This window comes from Xiphophorus hellerii, chromosome 15 (genome assembly GCF_003331165.1).
Source record: "Xiphophorus hellerii strain 12219 chromosome 15, Xiphophorus_hellerii-4.1, whole genome shotgun sequence".
NCBI lineage: Eukaryota > Metazoa > Chordata > Actinopteri > Cyprinodontiformes > Poeciliidae > Xiphophorus > Xiphophorus hellerii.
In genome coordinates, this window is record NC_045686.1 from 18,479,906 (window position 1) to 18,505,004 (window position 25,099).

General features: G+C 46.9%; 1 protein-coding gene across 3 annotated transcripts in view; it reads left to right on the plus strand.

Annotated features, from left to right (window-relative positions):
- klhl29 (kelch like family member 29) overlaps positions 1-25,099 on the plus strand; it is a 287,833-nt gene that overhangs the window by 212,146 nt on the left and 50,588 nt on the right. For all 3 annotated transcript variants that reach the window (XM_032584680.1, XM_032584681.1, XM_032584683.1), the window contains one exon: positions 2,034-2,216. In XM_032584680.1, the coding sequence (XP_032440571.1) occupies positions 2,034-2,216 (183 nt within the window). The remainder of the gene's footprint in view (positions 1-2,033; positions 2,217-25,099) is intronic.

The following is a 25,099-nucleotide window of genomic DNA, read 5'->3' on the forward strand; positions in this document are numbered from 1 at the left end:
AATTGAAGATCATTTACCCTTTTACCTGGGCAAAAGTTGTAGTTTACTATCATGAAGAAACAGGGACAGTGCATTCTAGCAAACAGTTTGAAATTATGCAAGGTTAACAACTTAAAAGACCAAAAAAAAGTTCAAAATCAACTCATTTTTAGCTAGTATTAGTGAATTAGTTGACAGTCTCAGCTAAGATGTGACATTCATTAGCCTCACGGATAAGAAGTTCAGCCAGCTAGCCGTACTTTTGACTTTAGCTTCAGTGCCATCACTAAGCTAGCTAAAACTATCTTACTTAAAAGTTATAGTGCTTTAATATATTTGAAATAAAGTGTTTAAACTATTAATGCACTACTAATTTATTTACAAAAGAAATACCATATAGTATATTGTAGTATACAGGCTATAGTTGTTAAAAAAAATCAGACTTGTCATTGTTCAAACATAGTTACATATTGCGTACGTGTTTGACGGCAGCATTATATTAAAATGAAACCATACTTTAGCCTAAATCCCGTTGCCTTTATTCTTCTGAACACATATTTTAAAAATAAAAATACTATTTCCTCTTTAGGAAATGTAAGTTGAGGGCTGAGAATGAGGGGCAAAGGAGTGAAATAGGATTCAGTCTATGTTACCAGGATTTTCATACACTACCAGGCAGGGCGACAATCTGTGAGAAAAAACAAACTCACACCCTCTACATTTTGTTATTGTGTACAAGACCTTCATGCTTCATGTTTACCATGACAGAGTCACAACTTCTTCTTTAACCGTCACTTTAGTTTTCATCATATGCAGGCGTATTTTTTATTTATTTTTAATCCCTGGAGGAAAAGGCGTCAGGCAGCTCTAAGCTGTCCACTAAGTCTGAGCTGGTTGTCCAGGATATTTCTGAGGCAGCGGTTTGTTTACTCAGTTTCAGCCAAGCACAATGTAGTTTTTTATATAGATGTTTTTCCCTTAAAAAAAAAAGTCTGCTTTACTTTGAAAAAAGTGGAAGCGTAAAAACATAAGAATTTCTGCCTAAAGACGTATACGTTATGGAAAACTCCTCTGCCTGCCTGTGGGTACAGTAGGTCAGGAGAGAGTATTGATCCAAAAAGCCAAAACTCGTGGTTAGACTTATCCTGGACTTTTGGAAGATTAGCATTCCATCTCGTACATTTATTTTTCCCTTCATTTCTTTTTCTTTTTTTTTAAATGTCTTTCTGTTTTCGGGCCCTGTATCAGTCTCTCCTTATCCGCTCCCTCCCTGGCTTGCTTCCCTTTACCCACCCGCCTGCCTGCTGCTTACAAACACACAGCTTATTTTTGTCTGGTCGCTCTGCCTGCTCGCTGGAGCCTGCTGGTGCTGCAAACCGAGAGGACCTGAGGACACACGTGGCAGCCTGCCAACGTGTGTGTGTGTGTGTGTGTGAGCGCAGGTTTTAGAAGACTGGTGTCTTTATCCACCGGCTGTATGTGTGCATGTTTATAAGGTCTGGTGGACTGAACGAGTTTCGAGTGCGTTCCCAATTAAGCGAGTCCACCTCAACATAAATGTACCTAAATTGATTTGCCTATTGATTTTGTGATCCTCCATTGCTATTTAAAAAAAAACAAAAAAAAAAAACTTTCTGTTTCTGCATGTGCGTGTGGACGAGTGAATTCATTGTTAGCGCCATTAGGATGTGTAGGAGTTGAACTGGGCGGCGACCACGCGTATGGCAGGCCCATCAGTCTTGTTAATTGAGTTACGCTTTCCCATTTACCCAGTCGTAGTGACCGGGAGGAAACTTTGCTGTTTTGCATTTAGCATTCCCCAACAAGCTTATTGACTCGAGGCCTGCTGCATCCCAAGCAAACCTTTTTGTCTCTGCCTCGTTTGTGTGTGTTAGTCGGTTCCGCCTCAATTACATCAGCATCCAACAACACCCGACAAAGCACCGTGGCTTCTTGCTGCTTTTGCACCTTACTCAATCTTACCCTCATTTACTGCTGGAATCCTCTCCCAATAAACCTGCTTTCTCCTCTCTCTCTCCTGCTTTGTCCCGTAGGTGTAGCGGAGGTGATAGTGCTGTTGGGAGGGCGACAGGCCATTGGGATGAGCCAGCGCTCCCTGACAGCAGTCACATGCTTTAACCCCCAGAACAGTAAGTGGTACCCGCTGGCCAGCCTGCCCTTCTACGACCGCGAGTTCTTCAGTGTCATCTCAGCGGGAGACAACATCTACCTGTCAGGTAAGCTAAATCGTCCACTCAAATGGGGCTTTTTCTAGCTTTCCCCGTGGCAGGCGTTCACTGGAAGGTTGCAGCACTATAGAGTACCACAGTTAGGAAAAAGTTGGAGCTAGTTATTTTAAAAGCTTGTAAAATAAAAGGCCAGAGTTTGAGTATTGTTTCTTCCTATCCTAACTTGACTTCAAGTAAAGATAAAGATAAAGATCTGAGCAATTTCAAAGATACCGAAATTCTTTTGAAACAAATATACACAATGTTGGATTACTAAACGCCAGCTAAGCAAAGTTGGAGTTCTCAGATAAACACGCTCATTGTGCATTTTACTCTTCGTAGCCTGGCTTTTACAGACACAAGTTTCAATTTCTCTTTAAAATTAAAATGTGATCTGAAGGAATCTGTAAGGGAGTGAATCATTTTTCATGGCACTGTACATCCTAGTGTTGATAAATGACAACTTAAGAATTTCAAATTCTTATGTTGAAAAATATTTTTGGATTATCTAGCTTGCTTTTCACTCTGATCTGTCATTCCACCAACTATATGTGTCCAGAAATAAGTCTAAATAATAATCCACAACATATTAATTTGTCATCACATTTTCTTTTTTTATCACAAAAGAGTGAACCTATTGAAAATGTGTGTCATTTTGAGTAGAGGGATGTCTGAGTACACGTAAGTCTATAAGCGCCGTTTATTTCTTGGTAAAATCTAAGGAAAAAGATTAAAACATAATTTACTTGACTCCTTTTCTATTTGGTCCCCTTGAGTGATTTTTTGTTTATCCTTTTGTGTTATGGGCACAGCTGTGATAATGTGTTGGTGAAAGCGCTTCATATTTTAGGTGAAAAGGAGAAAACAGAAAATTTCACGTTTCTTTTGTTAAATCTGACAGTTGATCATCGGTTTTTGTTTCTTTCGTAGTTCCTGGTGTGATTCAGCAAACCGAGCCTTCACAGGCCACTGCTCACTTCCTATGACCTTTCAGAACCATCCAAAGAGTTTTTAAAAATGCCGGACTCGAAAACTCACCAATATGTTGCTTTGAAAGCTTTTCTCAGCCCACTACTGCAGACACCTTTAATGTCTTTCTGTTTTTTGAAAAAGAAAAAAAAAAAAGAAGTAATTTTTCTGTCAGACTTCTTTGCTGTTTACCCTCTGTGAGGATTTTCTTCCTCTTCTTCTTCTCGGCTTTTCCTCTGTCTGGCTTCGCAGCTGCTGCAGTGTTCTGCAGTTTATTTGGTTCCACAGCAGCCCACTGTGCACTCTGTGACTCCCCTCTATGTGACACCTTTAAGTCGCTCCTTCAGAGGTAAACTGAATTTCTCCCTCCACAGTCCATTTGTGCGAGCGTCTTGCACGCTACTCAGACCTTCACACTGCACTCTGGAAATGCAACAGGATTTGTCCTGCGTGTACCTCTCCTCTCCAGCTCCTTTCATATAAATGTAAATTTGTGTTTGGGCTCCGGAACAGGTCTGCATGTGTCCACCGGGAGTCACGTTGCCAGTGGGGAAATCAGGCCTGTACAAGCTAGCCAATCAACAGGCTCTGGTGTGTAACCTTCCCTACAAGCTGCACAGGGTCACTGACTTGTGGCTGGTGTCAGGAGTCAGGCTATACGTCTGAAAGAGCTTATTTGGAAAGAAATGGCAACAAACAATTTTTAATCAGAGTGTCACTGTTGTTAGAGCTGGAAAACAATCGCAGTTGAGTTCTTGGAGAGACGGGATTTGGAAATGTTTATCGGGCTGTATGAAGGCAGAGAGTTTAGTGCACCACATACTGTGTATGCCATCTGAAAACAAAAAAAATATGTTTCCCAGGCAAGAAAATTCTTTAATAAAGAATGCACGCCTTTAGATGTTGTACTTTTTGTCATGTTACAATCCAAAAGTTTAGTGTTATTTGATTTATATGACTATTTTAATGTGTCCTGTCTGTATAGCAATCAGACTTGTGCCACAAAGAAGCCTAACAGTTTTACTTTCACAAATGGAGCATTACAGCTTTCACCATAACACTTTATCTATATGTAGGGGAAAGAAAACTTTAATACAATTTGTTTTGAGTTAAGAGTATTTGAGTTTTGTTGTACTCACACAGATCATCCTGCTTCACACAGATGGGAATTGTCGTTCAATCCACAGGTTTTCAACCCAGTCTCTTTCATGTTAGAAAGTAAAAAGAGTGTGACTTTCATAAAATGATGTGTGGAATCTCCCAAAACACAAATGTTTGTAATTTGCCACTAGATTGTAAATTGATCCCCCATTTGGGCGTGGGAGGGACAAACGGCTGTGCCTATATATACACTGCTCAAAAAAATAAAGGGAACACTCAAATAACACATCCTAGATCTGAATGAAAGAAATATTCTCATTGAATACTTTGTTCTGTACAAAGTTGAATGTGCTGACAACAAAATCACACAAAAATCATCAATGGAAATCAAATTTATTAACCAATGGAGGCCTGGATTTGGAGCCACACACAAAATTAAAGTGAAATAACACTACACTCTGATCCAACTTTAATGTAATGTCCTTAAAACAAGTCAAAATGAGGCTCAGTATTGTGTGTGGCCTCCACGTGCCTGTATGACCTCCCTACAACGCCTGGGCATGCTCCTGATGAGGTGGCGGATGGTTTCCTGAGGGATCTCCTCCCAGATCTGGACTAAAGCATCCGCCAACTCCTGGACAGTCTGTGGTGCAATGTGACGTTGGTGGATGGAGCGAGACATGATGTCCCAGATGTGCTCAATCGGATTCAGGTCTGGGGAACGGGCTGGCCAGTCCATAGCTTCAATGCCTTCATCTTGCAGGAACTGCTGACACACTCTAGCCACATGAGGTCTAGCATTGTCCTGCATTAGGAGGAACCCAGGGCCAACCGCACCAGCATATGGTCTCACAAGGGGTCTGAGGATCTCATCTCGGTACCTAATGGCAGTCAGGCTACCTCTGGTGAGCACATGGAGGGCTGTGCAGCCCTCCAAAGAAATGCCACCCCACACCATTACTGACCCACTGCCGAACCGGTCATGCTGAAGGATGTTGCAGGCAGCAGACCGCTCTCCATGGCGTCTCCAGAGACTGTCACATCTGTCACATGTGCTCAGTGTGAACCTGCTTTCATCTGTGAAGAGCACAAGGCGCCAGTGGCGAATTTGCCAATCCTGGTGTTCTCTGGCAAATGCCAAGCGTCCTGCACGGTGTTGGGCTGTGAGCACAACCCCCATCTGTGGACGTCGGGCCCTCATACCATCCTCATGGAGTCGGTTTCTAACCGTTTGTGCAGACACATGCACATTTGTGGCCTGCTGGAGGTCATTTTGCAGGGCTCTGGCAGTGCTCCTCCTGTTCCTTCTTGCACAAGGGCAGAGGTAGCGGTCCTGCTGCTGGGTTGTTGCCCTCCTACGGCCTCCTCCACGTCTCCTGGTGTACTGGCCTGTCTCCTGGTAGCGCCTCCAGCCTCTGGACACTACGCTGACAGACACAGCAAACCTTCTTGCCACAGCTCGCATTGATGTGCCATCCTGTCAAGAAAACTGGCATAAGGGTATGAGATCTTTCCAGGCACACGCAGAAAAAGATGCATAATGGCTTGGAAGAAATAAAGTAATCCTGTAGTTTGATTAAAAGTTAATTAAGTTGAATAAGTCTGAATACTATGAGTATAAGTAATCACTCCATAACTTTCTGCAAAGAATCTCTGATTAATGATCTGTAATGACTTAAATATGTAATGATTATGGTAATGATTAACAACATGGAAAAGATGTGATTTATTTTCAATGAATATGAAGTTATAATCATCTGAAATCAATTTAACAAGAGGTTGAATGTGTTTACTGAGTTTTAATAGATAAAGTGAGTTATAGAATATAGAAGAGACGAATGTGCAGTACAGCTCTGAAAACAGGAAATGTCGCAAGTAGTTCTGAGCAGATGGCCAAGAAGCACAGGGAGAAAGGAGAAGTACAGGAATTTCCACTGTGGTCGGCAAGCGGGTTGAGAAATGTAGGGGCTTTTTCATGAGAGACAGCAGATGTGGAGAAAGTCACGTAGACCAAATCCTCCCATACACACACAGGGTGGGGAAATGTATAAAAAGGGACCGAAAAGAGGAACCAGCTGTTCCCAGTCCGGCGGCGCAGAAGGAGAAACAACTCACAGAGGAGCAGATTAAGCTACGGACCGCACTTCAGAACCACGGGGAAGCTCGGACTTCACACCGCTAAGAAAGGACTGGGTTCCATCGACCCATCTCTGGTTCTTTATTCGACCGCTGGTCTCGTCTCAACCCAGCATTCCCAAACTCTGCAACAAGTCTTGGAGGAAGGACAAAGGTCCCTCAGGGATAAAGAACTGGGTTCTGCAAAAGGATTCAGACCCTTTCTGCTTTGCTTCCTTTCTGAGGAGGGTTTTTCCCACACCAGGCAAAGACCTCAACCAAGGACGCAAGAAATTCCTGTTGCCAAAAGATCCACCATCTTTTGGGTATGAGTTGAATCTGCTCATTGAAACTCCATTTCAGAACGTGCGACTTAAAAGTTAGGGAAAGGAGATAGAGTAATGTGATTGTACATGTAAATCTTATTACACTGTTTTTGAACTATTTACAATTGATTATTGATCTGTATGTCGCATATCCCTGCTTAAGCTTGCTTAATAAATTTATACTATAAAATTCTGATGAGGTTGGTGGACATTGGAATTAATAGAGTCTTTTAATCTTTGTCCAGTTCTTTTAATCAAGGTAAAACTAATGTACATGATTCCGGTAAATAGGAGGCTTCATAATTTCCTTTGGTGAGAGTAAATAATGACCCTGGGACTTACATCTAAGTCACTAAACATAATCTAGCCGATTCCAAGTGCAAGTTATGATTTAGAAAGTGGGCTACCGTTAACAGAAGTGGTTATTGGAATTATGCAGCTGCGAGGGCTACTCAGCTGATTGTTTCTTAACTGTAAAGGGTCATAACTTCTGGATTGGAGGTAGTTAGAGCTAGACGAATCACTTTCGCCACCAGTTTAAATAGATTATCTCTTATAGAGTACTCTTAGGGTAATACCCAGGACTCAGAGATTTTCCGGACCTGTTAGACGGAGAACTGGTCAGTAGGCAGCCCTGGGGAGTAGTGAGGAGTGGGCGGGGCTGACTATTGCAGGATAACCTACATGGCGCCCAACGTGGGGCGGCGCACAACTGAGTAGGCGGGCCCCAAAGACACCAAGTCGGTAAAGACAGATGTGAGACTCTGAATAGCTCACTTGGGTTGCTAACTCTTAGGGAAGAGAGTTAGTGGTGACTGACAAGGCCATCAGCCACAACCCTCACAGTAACTGTATAGCATACAGGTGAGGGAAAGCTTCTACTGAGGATGGAATGACCAGATCCAGACAGTGAAGCCAGTAGCCAACACAGCCTGGACCCATCCCTACTCGAAAGCGCAAAGAGAGGCTTTGGGGGATAGGCGACTCGAAGACAAAGACAACTATGAGTGAGGAAGAAGAAGGAGGGGAACTGAATTCCCTGCAAAAGCCGGCAATGGGGAAAGAGGCAAGCGACATCAGCCAAGGCGGGAAAAATCGTCAATCCCTTCTTTCCCAATCCACATTGTCACACTTACCGGTAATGTTAATATTGCTCGGTGATGGATTAGAATCCTGGACTGAGACGAATAAAAAGAGGTTCTTTGAATCTCACTACAATCAGGACACTGCTCCGGACACAATGAAATACTTGATACAGACTCAGATGTACTACTGCTCCCGGCTTAGGGATGGTCACCGATTGGGGGTCGTCAAATGCCCGGTGAAAGTTGCCAAGAAGCCGGAGGTTAAAGAGTGGCTGGAATGGTTCGCCGGGCTCCTGGAGGGATGGACGGTTGGCGAGTTGCGGATTGTCTACAGCCCCTCTGAAAAGTACGACAGAGTAGTAAAAACCGCTACTTTGGCAGCAGGCATCGACGGGATCCTGGTGAACCATCTCGTTAAGGGGGTGAGTCAGTACAAAGAATGCAAGGAGGCCCTACAGAGGCTCCTGACCTACAAGGAAACCAAGAAGAAGGAGCAGGCCCTCGAAGAGGCAGGGTCGGAGGTGGCCGAGGCTCCGTCCCGACTGCCCAGCAGAGCCACGACACCGACTCACCAGCGGGAGCAACCTTCGAGGGTTCTGATAGACCTGACGGGCGGCAGCGACGACAACGACGGTGGTGACAGCAGCGACAGCGGCAGCGACGACAACGATGAGGGTCCCTCAGCTCCACCGGGTCCATCGCGGAACAAGGGCATCCCACCTGCACCGGCCAATGAGGACGACCCCGAGGGACAGCTCGTCGGCTGTCTCACAGAGGAGCAGTGGGAGGATGCAGTCAAAGAATGGTCCCCTCAACGGGACCCGGAGCTCGGGTTTCATCCCCGAGTCCACAGCACGGAGAGGAGGCCTCCACTGCCACCCACAAAGACTCCGGCGGATAACAGCTCCGACGAAGACGAAGAGGAATCGGACGAGGAGCTGCGGGGCCCCGGCCGCCCCAAGAAGAAGACTCAGAAATCGGACACCTGGAGGATGGCCCGAGAATTAGCCAAAATACCACCGGGGGCCAGCAACTTTGGACTGCAGACCGGACTCCGGATTTATCAGGTTATTGGAAGAATATGGGATCTTGAAGGTGACGGACTGATTGTGTTCGCCAGTGACCGATACAAGATCCACAATCGAAAATTCAGACACAGCCTTGCGGACCAAGCAGGGCAATGTTACAAAACAGATTTAAGATTGCTGGAAGCTAGCTGTAGCCCAAAAACAAGGGGGGAAGTAGTCTTGATGAACGGCTATAGTCTCCCTTATGGTGCTGTAATCCTGGTCCCGATTGACATCTACCGAAAAGGAGAGAGTTTAGATGAGTACCGGAAGAAGATGTGGCACGGACTCGAGCGGGGCCTGACGGCAGCCAGCAACGAATGCATGAGAAGAGTGATAGTGAGTGTACAAGGACTGAGATCGCCGGATCTGCCAAGGGACACCGCCAGATCGATTGCAGAGAACGGGGTGGTGAATATAGCTAAGAACAACAGCCATTTCTTTGTGTTCAAAGAAGTGGTGGTGGTGGTTGACCCCCGTCTACATCGACTCCGCACTGAGCAAGGGGTGAAATTGGCGGCCGAGATGGAGGAGCAATGCCGCATTAGCCACCCATCACAAGAAATCAAGAAATATCCCTTAAAAATTCCCCAGAGTGAGGTTTCAAACACCACCCAGAAAGGTAAAGACAAGGCCGTGCAGCCACCCAGGATAAAGATAAAGGAGGCACCTGTTGACCCAGGGTCCTCCGCAGCAAGGTACGTTAAGGAGTTCTCGTTTGAAGAGAGCCGCAGTGAACTGAAAAAACCCAATGTGGGAAGAGTCAAGAATGAGCAGCCGACGGTCCCGAAAGAAGAAGGACCGATGAAACCAGCTAAGATTCGACCGCTGAACTCCCCTGGGAGAGAACCTCTTCGACAACGGCAGTATGAGGACCTCAGCGACTCGGAGGACGAAGAGGAGCAGCCGGAAATCGAGCATCCTGGAGAAGAAGAAGAAGAAAGTGATCACGGCAGTGTCTTCTCCGACCCGAAGCAACCACCGACAGAGCACAAGGCACTCCGAACAGGACAGCACCGGGGTAAGAAGAAAGAAATGGAAACCTTTGACATCGAGAAACCTTCTGAAAGACTGGCAAGAGACGTGACCTGGGGTCCAGTGCAGGCTAAGGACGGACGGCGTACGTATGTACCCGAGGTCGGCCAGACCGAGTACCAGATCCCGGCAGGATGGGCCAGCAGATTGGGAGATCGGGTGCAGCTCGAGGTGGAAGCGACAATCGGAGAATGGGCTAACATCCTGATGACACCATCCTGCTCCACCCTGACAGCACACTATTCCCTGACTACCAACTTCAGGAACGCATACATTGGAATTATGTATGATGTGATGCTGCGACGACTGAAGAAAGCCGCCTACAAGTACTCCAGGGAAACTCAACAGCAGCTGGACGAAGTGTCGGCTGATGAAGAGGAACCTCAGGCGACGTCTTCGGAGCCAGGACCGCGAATCCCGGTGAGACAACCAGAGGTGTCAGCTCAGCCACCGGCCGCTAATACAGGACAAGATGCTTACGCCGAGTTGAAGAATCTAAGGCTGGTGATTAGGAGTAAAAACGCAGACGAAAACAATGAGGAGTATCTGAAAGATGTTTGGCCAACTGTGTTGTCTACCACCAACCACGAGGGAGCCAAAAAGTTGTGGCTGACCAGCGTGACCTCGGACCCGATGGTTGGAACAGATTCAGCACAGAGCAACTACGAAAGGCTGGTGTTGGAGGACATGGATGATGAAGAGTCCCAGGTGAAGAGGGCCAGAGGACGGCTGGACAGGGGAAGCCGATTGGAACCGCTTTGGCACACACTTAAGCAGACCGTTTCCCCTGCGAGATACGTGAAGGTACTGCGTGAGGTGACAAAAGGACGCAGAGGAGAGATCGTGTTCGTGAAGTTGCCAGTGAGAAGCACAACAGTCGCTCAGATGGATGTAGCAGTGCAAGGATTCGACCTGGAACAGCAGTACTACGAGGACAAAAGGAAGAAGGAGGCTAGCCAACCGGCAAAGCCACCTGGAAGGATTAACATCAGACAACCACCTAACTTCCAGGGTAGACCGTTCCAGCAAGGAGCACCACCATCCAACTTCCAGAGCAGACCGTTCCAGCAAGGAGCACCACCATCCAACTTCCAGAGCAGACCGTTTCAACAAGGAGCACCGCCATCCAACTTCCGGAACCGGCCGTTCCAGCAGAAACCACCAGGACCACAAGGAAAACCGACCAACCCTCCGGCTTCATCAAACCAGCCAGGAAAAGGTCAGTTCCTGACAGATGAGGAGTATAGGAAATTGAGCCCAGAAGAGAGGACGGCCCTCCGTGAGTCCCGTAAAGCCGGGGCCGGAGGGTCACCAAAGTAATGGCGTCCAGGTCGCGGGTCATTCTAGAAAATGCCTACTGGGAGGGGGACGAAATCTACGCTAAAGTGGAGGGAGTACCCTACCTGGTGGACACAGGAGCGGAGGTGTCTATGACCCGCAAAGACCTAAAAACAGCAGGACACCTGAAGGTTCAGTTTGCTAATGGAAAAATAGAAGAAATGCCCTATGGGACCTGGAAAGGAGTAGTGTGGGTGAAAGGTCCCTACAATCTCCTCACAGTAAAAGACTTAGACGAACTCAGCAAAAAGAAAAGCACACATCGCAGACTGGAGCGAAGGCTGACAAGCTTGAAAGCAAGATTGGTGAAAGTCGGCCCGACCCAAACAGGATCAGAAAAGCAAGACTGGTACAAACCGGTCGACATACCAACGGTGACAGAACAGAAACTTGAAGAGAGTGACTTCTCCCCGGCTGGGAAAGAGAAGCTGCGTGAGATCATCGTTACAGCGCAGGTGGCACGGTTCAAAAACGATTGTGGAGATTTGGGCCCAAAGTTTGTTCATCACATCGAAGGTGGGGTTCACCCACCTGTTCGGCAGTACCCGTTGAACCCAGGAGCAGTCGAGGAGATGGACAAGATCGTGAAGGAACTGGGTGCCCTAGAGATCATCAGAGAAGAACTCAACCCGATCACCAACAGCCCCATCCAGGCGGTGAAGAAACCTGAATCGGCTGGAGGGGGTTGGAGGCCAGTTATCAACTTCAAGGCCCTGAATCGGAGAACAATAGCAAACCGAGCCAGTCTAATCAATCCACAAGGAGCGCTGAAAACTCTTCGAGTCAAGAAGTTCAAGTCTTGCATCGACCTAGCTAATGGATTTTTCTCCCTACGCCTCGCCAGACAATCGCAAGGTAAAACTGCATTCACCCACAAAGGCAAAAGCTATGTGTGGCAAAGGTTACCCCAGGGCTACAAGAACTCCCCAAATGTGTTCCAGTCAGCAGTGATGGAAGTACTGGGGGACGTAGGAGCAACTGTGTACATTGATGATGTTTTTATTGCTGATGACACAGAAGAAGAACACTTAGAAAGGCTACAAAAAGTAGTTGAAAACCTCACCAAGGCAGGTCTGAAGCTAAACCTCAAGAAATGTCAATTCGGACAGTTCCAAGTGAACTATCTGGGTTTCCAAGTCACGTCGGACTTGGGACTCTCTGATGGGTACAGAGAAAAGCTGACGAACATTCAACCACCTCAGTCAGAAAATGACTTACAGAAAATATTGGGATTGTGCAACTATGTCAGAGACCATGTGCCCAACTATCAGAAATATGCCAAACCCTTGTACCACTGCCTGAGGAAAAGTGAGGACGATGAGAAAGACGGAAAAAGACCCTGGGTTTGGACAGCAGCCAATCAACAGAACCTAGAAGAATTGAGGAGAGCCATTCAAGCAGCTGTGAGACTGGAGCCAAGAAGTTTGTCAGAAAGACTGGTGGCAGAGATCAGCTGCGAGAATGACGATGCCATGATCAAAGTGAGTAACGAAAATGGAGGCTTGGTTACCCTGTGGAGTTACACCCTAACTTCTGTTGAAAAGAAATACCCGCAGGAGGAAAAAGAGCTAGCGGTGTTAGCTCGATATTGGGGCGTGCTAAAGGATTTAGCACAAGGACAACCAGTTAAAGTCATCACACAAAGTCAAGTTCACAAGTACCTAAGGAAAGGGACTGTGGAAAGTACTAAAGCAACCAATACTCGGTGGGGAAGATGGGAGGACATCTTGCTGGACCCGGAGCTTGAAATTGGGCCAGCACAACCCACCAGTAAGAAAAAACCACAAGAAACACCTGAGAAGCCAGGACAACCGGAATGGACAATCTACACCGATGGATCCAGAAAGGGGTCCGACCAGTCGGCATACTGGGGATTTATTCTGAAGCAGGATGGCAAAGAGAAATGCCGTCAGAAAGGAAAGGCCCCCGGTAGTGCTCAAGCCGGAGAAGTGACGGCAGTACTGGAAGGATTGCTGGAGCTGGTGAAAAGGAAAATCAAAAGTGCCAGGTTAGTAACCGACAGTTACTACTGTGCTCAGGCCCTTAGAGAGGACTTGGCCATTTGGGAAGAAAATGGTTTCGAGACAGCAAAGGGCAAGCCAGTGGCACACAAAGACTTGTGGAAAAAGATTGCTGAGCTAAAACTGCAGTTGGAAATAGATGTTGAGCATCAAAGAGCACACACGCATGAGGGAGCTCATTGGCGTGGGAATGATGAAGTGGACTGTTATGTCCAACAAAGAAAGATCGTCTTTGTCGGTACCGAGAAGTGGGACAGAACTCCCAAAGGACGGGAGGTCCCAGAAGAGTACGTGGTTGAGGTCGTGCGGAGCGTGCATGAGGCCCTTGGACATGCAGGCGTGCGACCTACACGTAAGGAACTGGAGGAGCAAGATCTTTGGATCCCAGTAAAACAAGTCCAGCGCGTGCTAAGGGACTGTGAAGTGTGTGGTCAATACAACGCAGGTCGCCGAGGGCAGCGGATGGATGGGTTGTCCATCAAAAGCACGGTCCCTTGGGGCTCAGTCTGCATGGATGTTGCAGGTCCCATGGGGATAACAGGAAGGAGAGGTGAAAAGTACCTCTTAGTGCTGGTGGATTCTATGTCGGGGTTTGTAACTACAAAAGCAGCCAGGAAAGCAAACGGCAATAGCGTTGTCGGCATGCTGGAACAAGTATGCAGTGCCCTGGGAATCCCGAAAGAGCTGCGCACGGACAATGGGACTCATTTCCGTAATTCACAGGTTGACCAGTGGTGTCAGAAGTATGGAGTAATGCGAGTTTACTCGCCACCCTACACCCCACAAGCTAACGGAGTGGTGGAACGAGCCATTGGGTTAGTAAAAGGCTGGATAGCTAAAAATGCTAACACCAACAGTTGGAGCACCCAAGCGGTGGAAATAGGGCAGGCCCTGAATGACAGAAGCAGAGCCGAAAGACCCGCCCCTGCGATGGAACTCAACCAACGGCCGTTCACCACGAAGGAAGTGGGGCGGGGCTCCAGCGACAAAAAGGAGAAGCTGACGCCCAGAGTGCCATTCCGAGAGGGACAGCGCGTGTGGGTCAAAGCAAGAGAGCAACCTGTGCATGCAGCAGTGAAACCCAAGTTTGACACAACTGACATCGTCAAGCAAGTACTGGACAGGAACACAGTATTGCTGGAAAGAAAAGGGATCCAAGGAGTGGAGCAGCTCAAGCCAGTTCCTGACTAAAGTGAAACAGAAGCCGGTGAAATGGCCAGTGAATCATGTACCATTCCACCCTATCTCGGACTGGCCACCGTGAAAGGGGTGGTTGTAGTTAGAAGAACACCTTCAGGGATTTGGGCAGGACGAGCCCTGAAGAAATTGGATTGGGCTAAAAATGGAGTCCTGTCGGAGGAGAGAGAGATGCTGGGTTGGGGGAAAGCTAAAAGCGGCTGTCCGGTTTGTTTAACGGACCACCATCTCCCCATTATCTGGGAAGGACCGGGCCGTGAGAAGCCAAGGCACCAGGGGGCTACCGCAGAGATGCTACAACATCTTCGCGTCTCCCCGGTCACGGTGTTGAACAATACAATCTGTGGGAACTGCCGAGTGGGTTACCTGCCCCGGCTTAAGTTGGAAACCCAATGGGGGTGGCTCAAAGAAGAACCAAGAACTTGTTATTGCATGTGGGATGGAGATGTGCTACACCACTGTCCTGTGTGCAAGGAGCAGCTGAATAGCGGAGAGGTAACACTGACAGGCGAAGCCGAAGGGTGGCAAGTGACAAGGTTCTACAGCTCGCTGCGATATTACAGAACCTACGGGCGAGTGCAATCGAACTATGGGAGCCCCATACCGATAATATTACCAGGACCTTCCGCTCCTCCGAACACTCCAGAAGAACTGGACCCATGGGTGTGGAGGAGGGAAGAAGGACCGCATGATGCCCTGTGGGATTCTGTTCAAGCCGCCTGGCCGTATGACGCTGCTAGAGCTTCCCTGTCCTTTCCACCACTGAATACCAACCACTCTCCTGTGGTCTTCCGGGTACATCGGCCTCATGCATACCAACCATCAGCTGAGGAGCTAAGTGCACTCCCAGATGAAGCCCGAGAGCAAGCCGTTAATGGTGGGTGGACAGGCCCCTGGGAACTGACCACCTGGGCACATCTGATTTTGGAGGTCATCAATGACTGCACAATACCAATAGTAGATCTGCCGGATGCACCAAGGGAAGATGGGGTGCGCAGCTCAGACATGTATTACTACACCACTGAGGTGGACGGATGGGGCAGCAATGCGGTGAGACCAAAGGAGAAGTCTTGCCTGTACTGGGTGACAGCGGAATCCCAGTTTCGGGAAGGAGTTTTGCAACACCCGGGAGGCGTGGCTCACAGGGCGGGTACGCCCTCTGATCCTAGCACCTCCTGTCACGTCCAGCTGTCAGTGCGCATGATCACCGTCCCCTATAAAGGGATCTACTCAGTCGGAGCAGCCATCAAAGTGGTACCGGACGAGCAGACCTACGCTACCGTGTCCAGTACGGAGTCGGAGCCTCCCAAGAAGAAACCCAAAACTCACGCCTGGCAGAAGCTCGCCTCAGCATTTCCATGGAGAAAGACAAACCAAAACTGATGGACGCACCGGAAGGAGAAAAACGAGTCGTCAAGTCTAAAGGTCAGCAAAAAACCAAAAAGCGAAAGGGAAGACAGTGTTTTGTGACTAGATTGTTCAAAGTGGGGGTTGGGGTCTCATCGGGGCTATCAGACAGAGGCCCGTTTTTAAGACTCCCTACCACCTCCATTCTACTCGATATGCCAAGAGAAGATTTCACTGTTTCCAATCCACTCACCGAGGCCTATTTTCTCAAGTTTCTCATATACCTCCGACCCCCCAATTTCCAAAATGTAAAAGAGGTGGGGGAAAGTGAGGAATACACGACGCCCCCTTCCACGAAGCCACATTTATTTATCCCTACCGCACCGCCTGCTTGGCAAGGAAGAGGATCCGATAACACGGTTAATTTTGCATCAATCTCACCTAGGTGTCCAAGATCTCTACCATGGACTTTTAATACAGTGTATTTCAGAGTGCGGGGGATCGAGCTACGGATTAGGTGGGGTCCCCATTATCTTGAACCACTGCAAGGACTGTATTGTGAAATTACACTCAATGACATGGTTATTTGGACCACTTCGCGAAGTATGGCGAGAACCATAGTGAAGAGGGAAATAAATCCAGAATGTTATATATTTAATAACACCAGGCTTCCATTGAAATTGGAAATTGACAGGGTCTACCCCAATCCACCACACCAAAGGCTTTATACTCCGTCGTGTTGGGGGTACCGCACTAGACTAACTCTGCATGGACAATCATTATATACCTACATCTCAGTGCCTGCCCCAATAGGGCACAAACACGAATCCTGGTATGACCAGGCGCTGAAAACTGGCACCGCCCAAGGCCCGTTTCCTCGGCCGGACTACTGGAGGGTGTTCCACTGGAAGTGGGTGTGGAGGGGGTTGGAGCCTGATTTACCCTACCCCTCTCCCATATTTACAGCCCTGCAGCAGAGAAGGGCCACCAGACGGGTTGGAAAGAACCCTGCCAACCAGGGCCACCTCAAGGCTTTGAGGAAAGTCTGTGCAAAGCCTGACACATCGGATCCCAGAGAAGCACTAATCTGGCCAGGATGGATGCTATCGGCATGAAGCGCCAACCTACAGACCCGGAGTTGCTGGATGTTACATCGGAATCAGACAGCTCTACTGACACTGACGACGACTCGGAAACCTCTAACGAACCTTTGCTACGGAAAACGACTACGATAACCGGAAAATCCCTATGCCTGAAAGGGCTGCTAACGCTTCTTGCCCTGCTGTTTGCTGCTGCTGTTCTTGCTACTATCTTCTACTTCATCGGAGTTGGACCGTGGTATCTTACGCATACAAGAGTTACCTATGGACATTCCAAGTACGCTAACTTCAATTGTTGGAATACAAGCACCACGGCTATTTTTGTACCATGGGACAACGAGACTTCTGTCCAGAATCGAACCAACCTATTCAGCAAGGACAACGGGAAAAAGTACGTGGAACGCCGAGCTTTCGGATTGAACGACTCTACTCTGGACGACCTTCTGAATCGTACCTGGGAGATCTACAACTATGACTTCCTCGACACCGGAGTGCTCTGCTGGATACGGGTTCTGCAAAACAAAGAACGTCGGACCGTCAGATGCAACTGGATTCACCCGGACCGAGGTATGCCAGAATGGCATTGCAACATGGCTTGTCGATCGCTGCTATTGTTGCCAAGTCAAGGGTACTGGGATACCGAAGTAGTATACCCAGCCCCACACAGGTCCTCAGGCTGTCGAGCCTGGCTTCCCCGAGAGGAGTTTTGGGGAGATTATCACCTGAATTGCAGGGTGGATGACACCATCCCAACTGCACCACCGGGGAACTGGACCTTCCGAAATGCCTCCCGAGGTAATCTTCCAGTCAATGCAACGATTTCGCCTACACCAGCTAATTTGACTAACATGACGGCTTTCCTGATCAGACAAGGACCTAGACAGTTTATGTATCAGGCCGAGCAACAGCACTGTTACAAACACCACTTTCTTTGGTTAAATCCTTGCCTCTGGAACAAGTTTGTGAAATGTGTAGGACAGAATTATATAGTATCAGCCATAGAAGAGTACTGGGCTGATTTTTGGCACTCTACACGTCCACACCGTACAGAAATTGAACCATGGCTGAACAACACGTACCCGTGGACATACATAGCCAAAGACCAAACGTTCTTTATGGGAGACTTCCCAGAGGGGACAGTTCGTTCTCACACTGGATTAACGGATCTATACATTGCCAACTTGCGTACGCAGCGCCTTCCGACTCCTGATGACCTTCTCACCGTTCCTAAAACGGACTTTGCAAAGATTGACAAGTGTGTTGCGAAAAGAATTTTTGAGAGCCTAAATGACACCTGCTGGAAGAAAACCCTCTCATCGCCACGGTGCGACATCTGGCAGGTCGGCAACGCTTTGCACTCTACCTGGAGGTATAACTGCCCTGATCCTGATAAAGCTCCTACGGCCAAATGGGCCCTACGAGCCTGGTACGAGGATTACTATCGAAAATGGGACTACGAGTGGTGGGGACTCCAACAACATGAGTTTGAAGCCTGGGTAACACCATGCCTTACGGAATCAACAAACTATTGGGTACAGTACCAGTACATCGCTACGGTCTACTCTAAGGAACGCATGATTTGGCCCGGGATTTTTTGGAGACCGGCCAGTTACGTCAGCCCAAGACCTTGGCGCATGACTTGTAAGAACAACACCAGAAATATCCTTGAGTGTGTAATAGGATTGGCCAGACGACCCTGCGGAGAGCTCCAAGGTTGGGAAAGTTACTGCGAAGACCATTATGCAGACGAGTATGACACTCACTCTTCTGAGGTTACTTGGCGGAAAGTCAATGGAACATGGCGAAGGGCGATAGTGAGCGGACGGACCTGCACCGATGCAATTCTAGGATATCATCTCCAGAAGCGCAAGAGTATCCTTGGTCTCCCTGTTCCGTTCATCCCAGACTCCCTTATGGCAATCGCGGAAGGACATGCTTTCCGTAAAAGTCTGTGTGATGGCAACATAGATTCAGGGTTTGACTGGGTAGGACCTAACCTTTTGTATTCCAATCTCACCTGCTCAACCACTACAGAGAATTGGCAAAAATGTGGCGAAGGCCCTGATCAACATGATTGTTACTGGTACGAGACTATGGGGGCAACATTGGTGGCCGCTATTTCTGAGGTTGCGGAAGAAGTTGCTCATGTGGTAGAAGAGGGCCTCAACATTGTTGAACAATGGTTGATGAGTGCTTTGACTCTGCTGTGGCCATACCTCTTGGGCCTCCTGGGCGTCGCTGTCGCGTTGATCATCGGTAAAATCGTCCTGGAGGCGTGGCTAAAAGCCCTGTGTCGTTGTAAAAAGAGGAACTACCAGCCCCTCCCCCCGAAGGAGGAGCCTACTTCTGCATAAGAGAGAGCTGCTGTGTGCCGCGAACCATTCAACCTTCACCGCAGCTGCCGAGAGGACCTGATCCAGAGCGACCATCACCTCACATCATGGCAACCAACTCTTCATCCAACTCTTCAACTAACTCATCAAATCCCAACTCACTTTTTGCACCGATTCAAGTGAGTACCCTTGAGCATTTAGGGATTACCCTGGCCTGGGTAGTCTTCTGCCACACCGGTCCTTGGCCTAAGGGACACCCTATGAGGATCTTTGTCGCGCTACAAGGATATGCCAAGCTGATCCTCCGTCCCATCATTCTCCACAAATGGGGGTTGGCTTCATCCCTTTTCGCTTGTTACTTGATGGGCCGTACCCGCATTAATTGGCGCAGGGGTGTTGTGGTCTGCCTATGGCTCATCACCGACACCATAGCCCTGACATTGGAATTGGTCCTTGGGGGCAAACAAGCCACACGAACCGCCCCATTTAAGATCCTCACGGCTGTTCTAGAGGGGCTTTTCGCAGTATCCATCCTTGTCTACTTAGCGCGCCAGGCCTTGTCTATCAAGGGTCGGGGACGGCGAATTTGGATGCAAAAGTGGATAATTCTGGCTCTTTGGGCAACGGTTTGGGGGATCCTGGTGGTCCTCTACTGGCTCCACGAGACCTCGGACCTGGCCATTGTTGTTTGGCTGATGACCTACGCGGCAATATTCCATGATTCAGCTCATGTCTATGATCGAGGTGAACCCGCTCCGGATCATGACATTCCGGCTCCTGTGATTAATTCACCTTGGCTCGCAAAACAAGCCGGCACACGGGCTTAAACCAGCCTATTCTCTCAGCTTTCGCTTCTGCAGTTTTGTCGTTGTAAGTAAATGTAGTTAATCAATAACCACTGATCATGAAGTTACCTGGGTTACTGTTTCTCCTCAGGCATCAACCTGCTGTGTGGGGTGTGGGATCACTGCAGAATCTTATGGATTCATTTGGGTTGCATCGTCTTCCCGCTGGTGTCACAAATGCGTGAACGCCAATTTTAGCAATGTAACGGCAATCCTCTGCGCCACAGGGCTGGAGGATTTGCCCTACATAGCGGATTCCACCTCTAGATCCCTGGAACAGGTGCACAAGATCGTGTGGACCTCTGCGTTTGGCCTAGACGACGACGACTTCACCACATCTCCGTTGTATACGGGACTACGGCTGCCCGTGATTCATAAATTATGGGAACACCAAATTACTCGGCAATGCCTCCCAACTTTGCATCTGTTGGATGGCCGAATTGTGGCGGTGGGCGACTACCTTCCGCCTACACGTCCCGTGTCTCCAGATTTGTTTATCGACGTCGGATGCCAAGCCAGCAGTGCGACTAACGAGAGAGGTACCCAAACTGAGAACCTCAGTTCATCTCCCCAAGCAGGCCAGACTGAGGACATCCTTTCCCCTTCATCTCCATCACCAAGTGATATGGATTTCCAGAATCTGCTGGCAGAATTGGAAGGCTACTGCAACAACCCGTCCGCGCTGCCAGACTTTGGCATGGACTTGCCTTCGCCTCTGCAGCCTCCGCTGGAGCGTTCCACCCTTTCCGTCTCAGGTGAAACTACCCTTGACAACGATTTGGGTGCAGAACACTGGCTTTCTCCGCCATCCAATCTGTCGGAGTATGAGGTTGTGGATTCCTGGACACCTTCGTCGTCTCCAGTTACCTGCTATGAGCGGGACATCCTCACTACCACTTGTGGTGATGGACTTGATCTCTATTGACTTTGGACTCTGTATTTTCTGCGAAGCACCGTCCGATCTCATGGAGGGGGTGTCAAGAAAACTGGCATAAGGGTATGAGATCTTTCCAGGCACACGCAGAAAAAGATGCATAATGGCTTGGAAGAAATAAAGTAATCCTGTAGTTTGATTAAAAGTTAATTAAGTTGAATAAGTCTGAATACTATGAGTATAAGTAATCACTCCATAACTTTCTGCAAAGAATCTCTGATTAATGATCTGTAATGACTTAAATATGTAATGATTATGGTAATGATTAACAACATGGAAAAGATGTGATTTATTTTCAATGAATATGAAGTTATAATCATCTGAAATCAATTTAACAAGAGGTTGAATGTGTTTACTGAGTTTTAATAGATAAAGTGAGTTATAGAATATAGAAGAGACGAATGTGCAGTACAGCTCTGAAAACAGGAAATGTCGCAAGTAGTTCTGAGCAGATGGCCAAGAAGCACAGGGAGAAAGGAGAAGTACAGGAATTTCCACTGTGGTCGGCAAGCGGGTTGAGAAATGTAGGGGCTTTTTCATGAGAGACAGCAGATGTGGAGAAAGTCACGTAGACCAAATCCTCCCATACACACACAGGGTGGGGAAATGTATAAAAAGGGACCGAAAAGAGGAACCAGCTGTTCCCAGTCCGGCGGCGCAGAAGGAGAAACAACTCACAGAGGAGCAGATTAAGCTACGGACCGCACTTCAGAACCACGGGGAAGCTCGGACTTCACACCGCTAAGAAAGGACTGGGTTCCATCGACCCATCTCTGGTTCTTTATTCGACCGCTGGTCTCGTCTCAACCCAGCATTCCCAAACTCTGCAACAAGTCTTGGAGGAAGGACAAAGGTCCCTCAGGGATAAAGAACTGGGTTCTGCAAAAGGATTCAGACCCTTTCTGCTTTGCTTCCTTTCTGAGGAGGGTTTTTCCCACACCAGGCAAAGACCTCAACCAAGGACGCAAGAAATTCCTGTTGCCAAAAGATCCACCATCTTTTGGGTATGAGTTGAATCTGCTCATTGAAACTCCATTTCAGAACGTGCGACTTAAAAGTTAGGGAAAGGAGATAGAGTAATGTGATTGTACATGTAAATCTTATTACACTGTTTTTGAACTATTTACAATTGATTATTGATCTGTATGTCGCATATCCCTGCTTAAGCTTGCTTAATAAATTTATACTATAAAATTCTGATGAGGTTGGTGGACATTGGAATTAATAGAGTCATTTAATCTTTGTCCAGTTCTTTTAATCAAGGTAAAACTAATGTACATGATTCCGGTAAATAGGAGGCTTCATAATTTCCTTTGGTGAGAGTAAATAATGACCCTGGGACTTACATCTAAGTCACTAAACATAATCTAGCCGATTCCAAGTGCAAGTTATGATTTAGAAAGTGGGCTACCGTTAACAGAAGTGGTTATTGGAATTATGCAGCTGCGAGGGCTACTCAGCTGATTGTTTCTTAACTGTAAAGGGTCATAACTTCTGGATTGGAGGTAGTTAGAGCTAGACGAATCACTTTCGCCACCAGTTTAAATAGATTATCTCTTATAGAGTACTCTTAGGGTAATACCCAGGACTCAGAGATTTTCCGGACCTGTTAGACGGAGAACTGGTCAGTAGGCAGCCCTGGGGAGTAGTGAGGAGTGGGCGGGGCTGACTATTGCAGGATAACCTACAATGAGCTGCACTACCTGAGCCACTTGTGTGGGTTGTGGAGTCCGTCTCATGCTACCACGAGTGTGAAAGCACCACCAACATTCAAAACTGACCAAAACATCAGCCAGACAGCATAGGTACTGAGAAGTGGTCTGTGGTCCCAACTGCAAAACCACTCCTTTATTGAGTGTGTCTTGCTAATTGCCAATAATTTCCACCTGTTGTCTATTCCATTTGCACAACAGCAGGTGAAATTGATTGTCAATCAGTGTTGCTTCCTAAGTGGACAGTTTGATTTCACAGAAGTTTGATTTACTTGGAGTTATATTGTGTTGTTTAAGTGTTCCCTTTATTTTTTTGAGCAGTGTATATACAGTATATACTGTATATATATGGGCGTGGGGGGGGGGGGGGGGTGTATGGGTGTGTGTGTGGCATGTGTGTAATTTCCGTAAATAAGAAGTTTTGCCTCTTGCAGGCACTGTTGTGTGTGATTTCTCCATCTGCAGAAATATTTTTAAAACAGTCAAAGACTGTAAGGCATCTAATTTGGGTTTAGAAGGTATCAGGCAAATTGGCTTGGAGCCAAAATGATCTGCTCTTACACCGGCTTCCCTATTACTGTAAATAAAGTTAATTTCAATCTCAAAAAAACAAATGGAATAAAAAGAGAGGCAGATGGGGGCGAAAGAGTGAAACAAGAATACACCAGTAATCTGCTTCTTCACCTGCAGGAAGAGAGACAAAAACAAACATGTACAAATAGAACAATATCATCACTTTTACGTTTCCCCCCCAAAAGATTGACTGAGTCATTCAAACAGATGAACATGTTTGGTGCCGAACCATTGTTACTCTGGCAGTATGTTTAGGGTTGTTATCCTGCTTGAATGTGAATTTCCACCCCAGTTTAAAGTATTTTGGAGCTTCCAACAAATTTTTTTTCCTGGATTGCCCTCCATTTAGTTCCATCTTTCCATCAATCCTTTCTTTTATCCCCATATCATAATATGCCCTCATCTCATTCAAGGTGCCGTACAGCAGTAGTTTTCTGCCACACTCTGCATTTACACACGAGCCAAAAAGTGGGATTTTTGATTTTCATCCAACCAGAGAAACTTCTTCAACATGTTTACTGACCTATAGTTAACTTTAAACAAGATTTCTTATGGCTTTTTGTCAGATATGGCTTTTCTCTTGCCACTCTAGACAGACCAAAGCAATCCTAATAGTTGGAACCACTTTAGTTGTCTTGACGAGTAATAACTGTCCTGTCAAAAGATTCTCCCACCTAAACTGTGCATTTCTGCAGCTGCTGTAGTTATACTAAAATGACATAAACTCACAACAAAGATTGTTTATCTTACATCCAAAAGATAAAGGTAACTCAGCTAATATCCAACAAGTACACACTGATGTTTTTTAAATATAAAATGCTCCTACATTAAAATTAAAATTAACACCATTTGATTCCACCAAAAAGCTCTTTACTTTAGCTATTGAGACATCTTGTAGCTTGAGCCAAACCATAATAAATACGTTCTGCACCTTTTCCAGCAATTGTATATCTTAACATTGTTTGACTTGCACCTCTTCAGAAGAGGGATTACCCAGCAGCTGTGATTTGTGCGCCTGATTAAACACAGCAAATAAATATGTCTCGGTTTTTCTACAAGTGTGATGCTGTTTCAACACAGAAAAGTAAACTGTATCCGGCTGCTGTATGCTGGAGCTTCCAAGGCAAGCACAATAACAACCAGCATTTTCTTTGTCTCAAAGCTTTGAAACGTCGTCACAAGCTGTCCTTTTCTCCGTCTCCTCGGGTGTTTCTTCCCCTTTCTTTAGCGCAGTCAAGGTTAAAGTGTTAGACAGCATTTATTAGATCACTCATGGCTCATACATGCTCTCACAGAACTGGGACTACATTCAAAAGCTTCTTTTCTTAGGAGCCACAAAGTTAACTTTGTCTGGCAGTTAATTTTGCATACATCTTTAGGTCATTTTATTCCGTTATAATAACTTAACCAATAGGGTACACTGAAACATGTTGGGATGAGAGCTTTAGAGTAGGAAAATTTTAAAAAATACATTTTGATATTACATAAAATACATTAATATGATGGTATTGATAGGAATTATGTTCGATACATGATTTACGATACATGGACTTAATCATTTACTGAAATATAAAAGAATGACCCAACTGAGTAAAGCATACCTTTTAGCTATTTTATAGAGTAACACAAGTCTGAAAGTCTGATATTTGATATTTAAATATTCAATCTATTTGCTGTTGTGGTGATCATTTGGTTTGCAGACTTTCAGCTACACAGAGTTACCTTAATAAGTGTGAGGGGCGACAATCCTCCGGTTTCCACAGCACAACCTTCTCTTTTCAGGAAATATTTCCA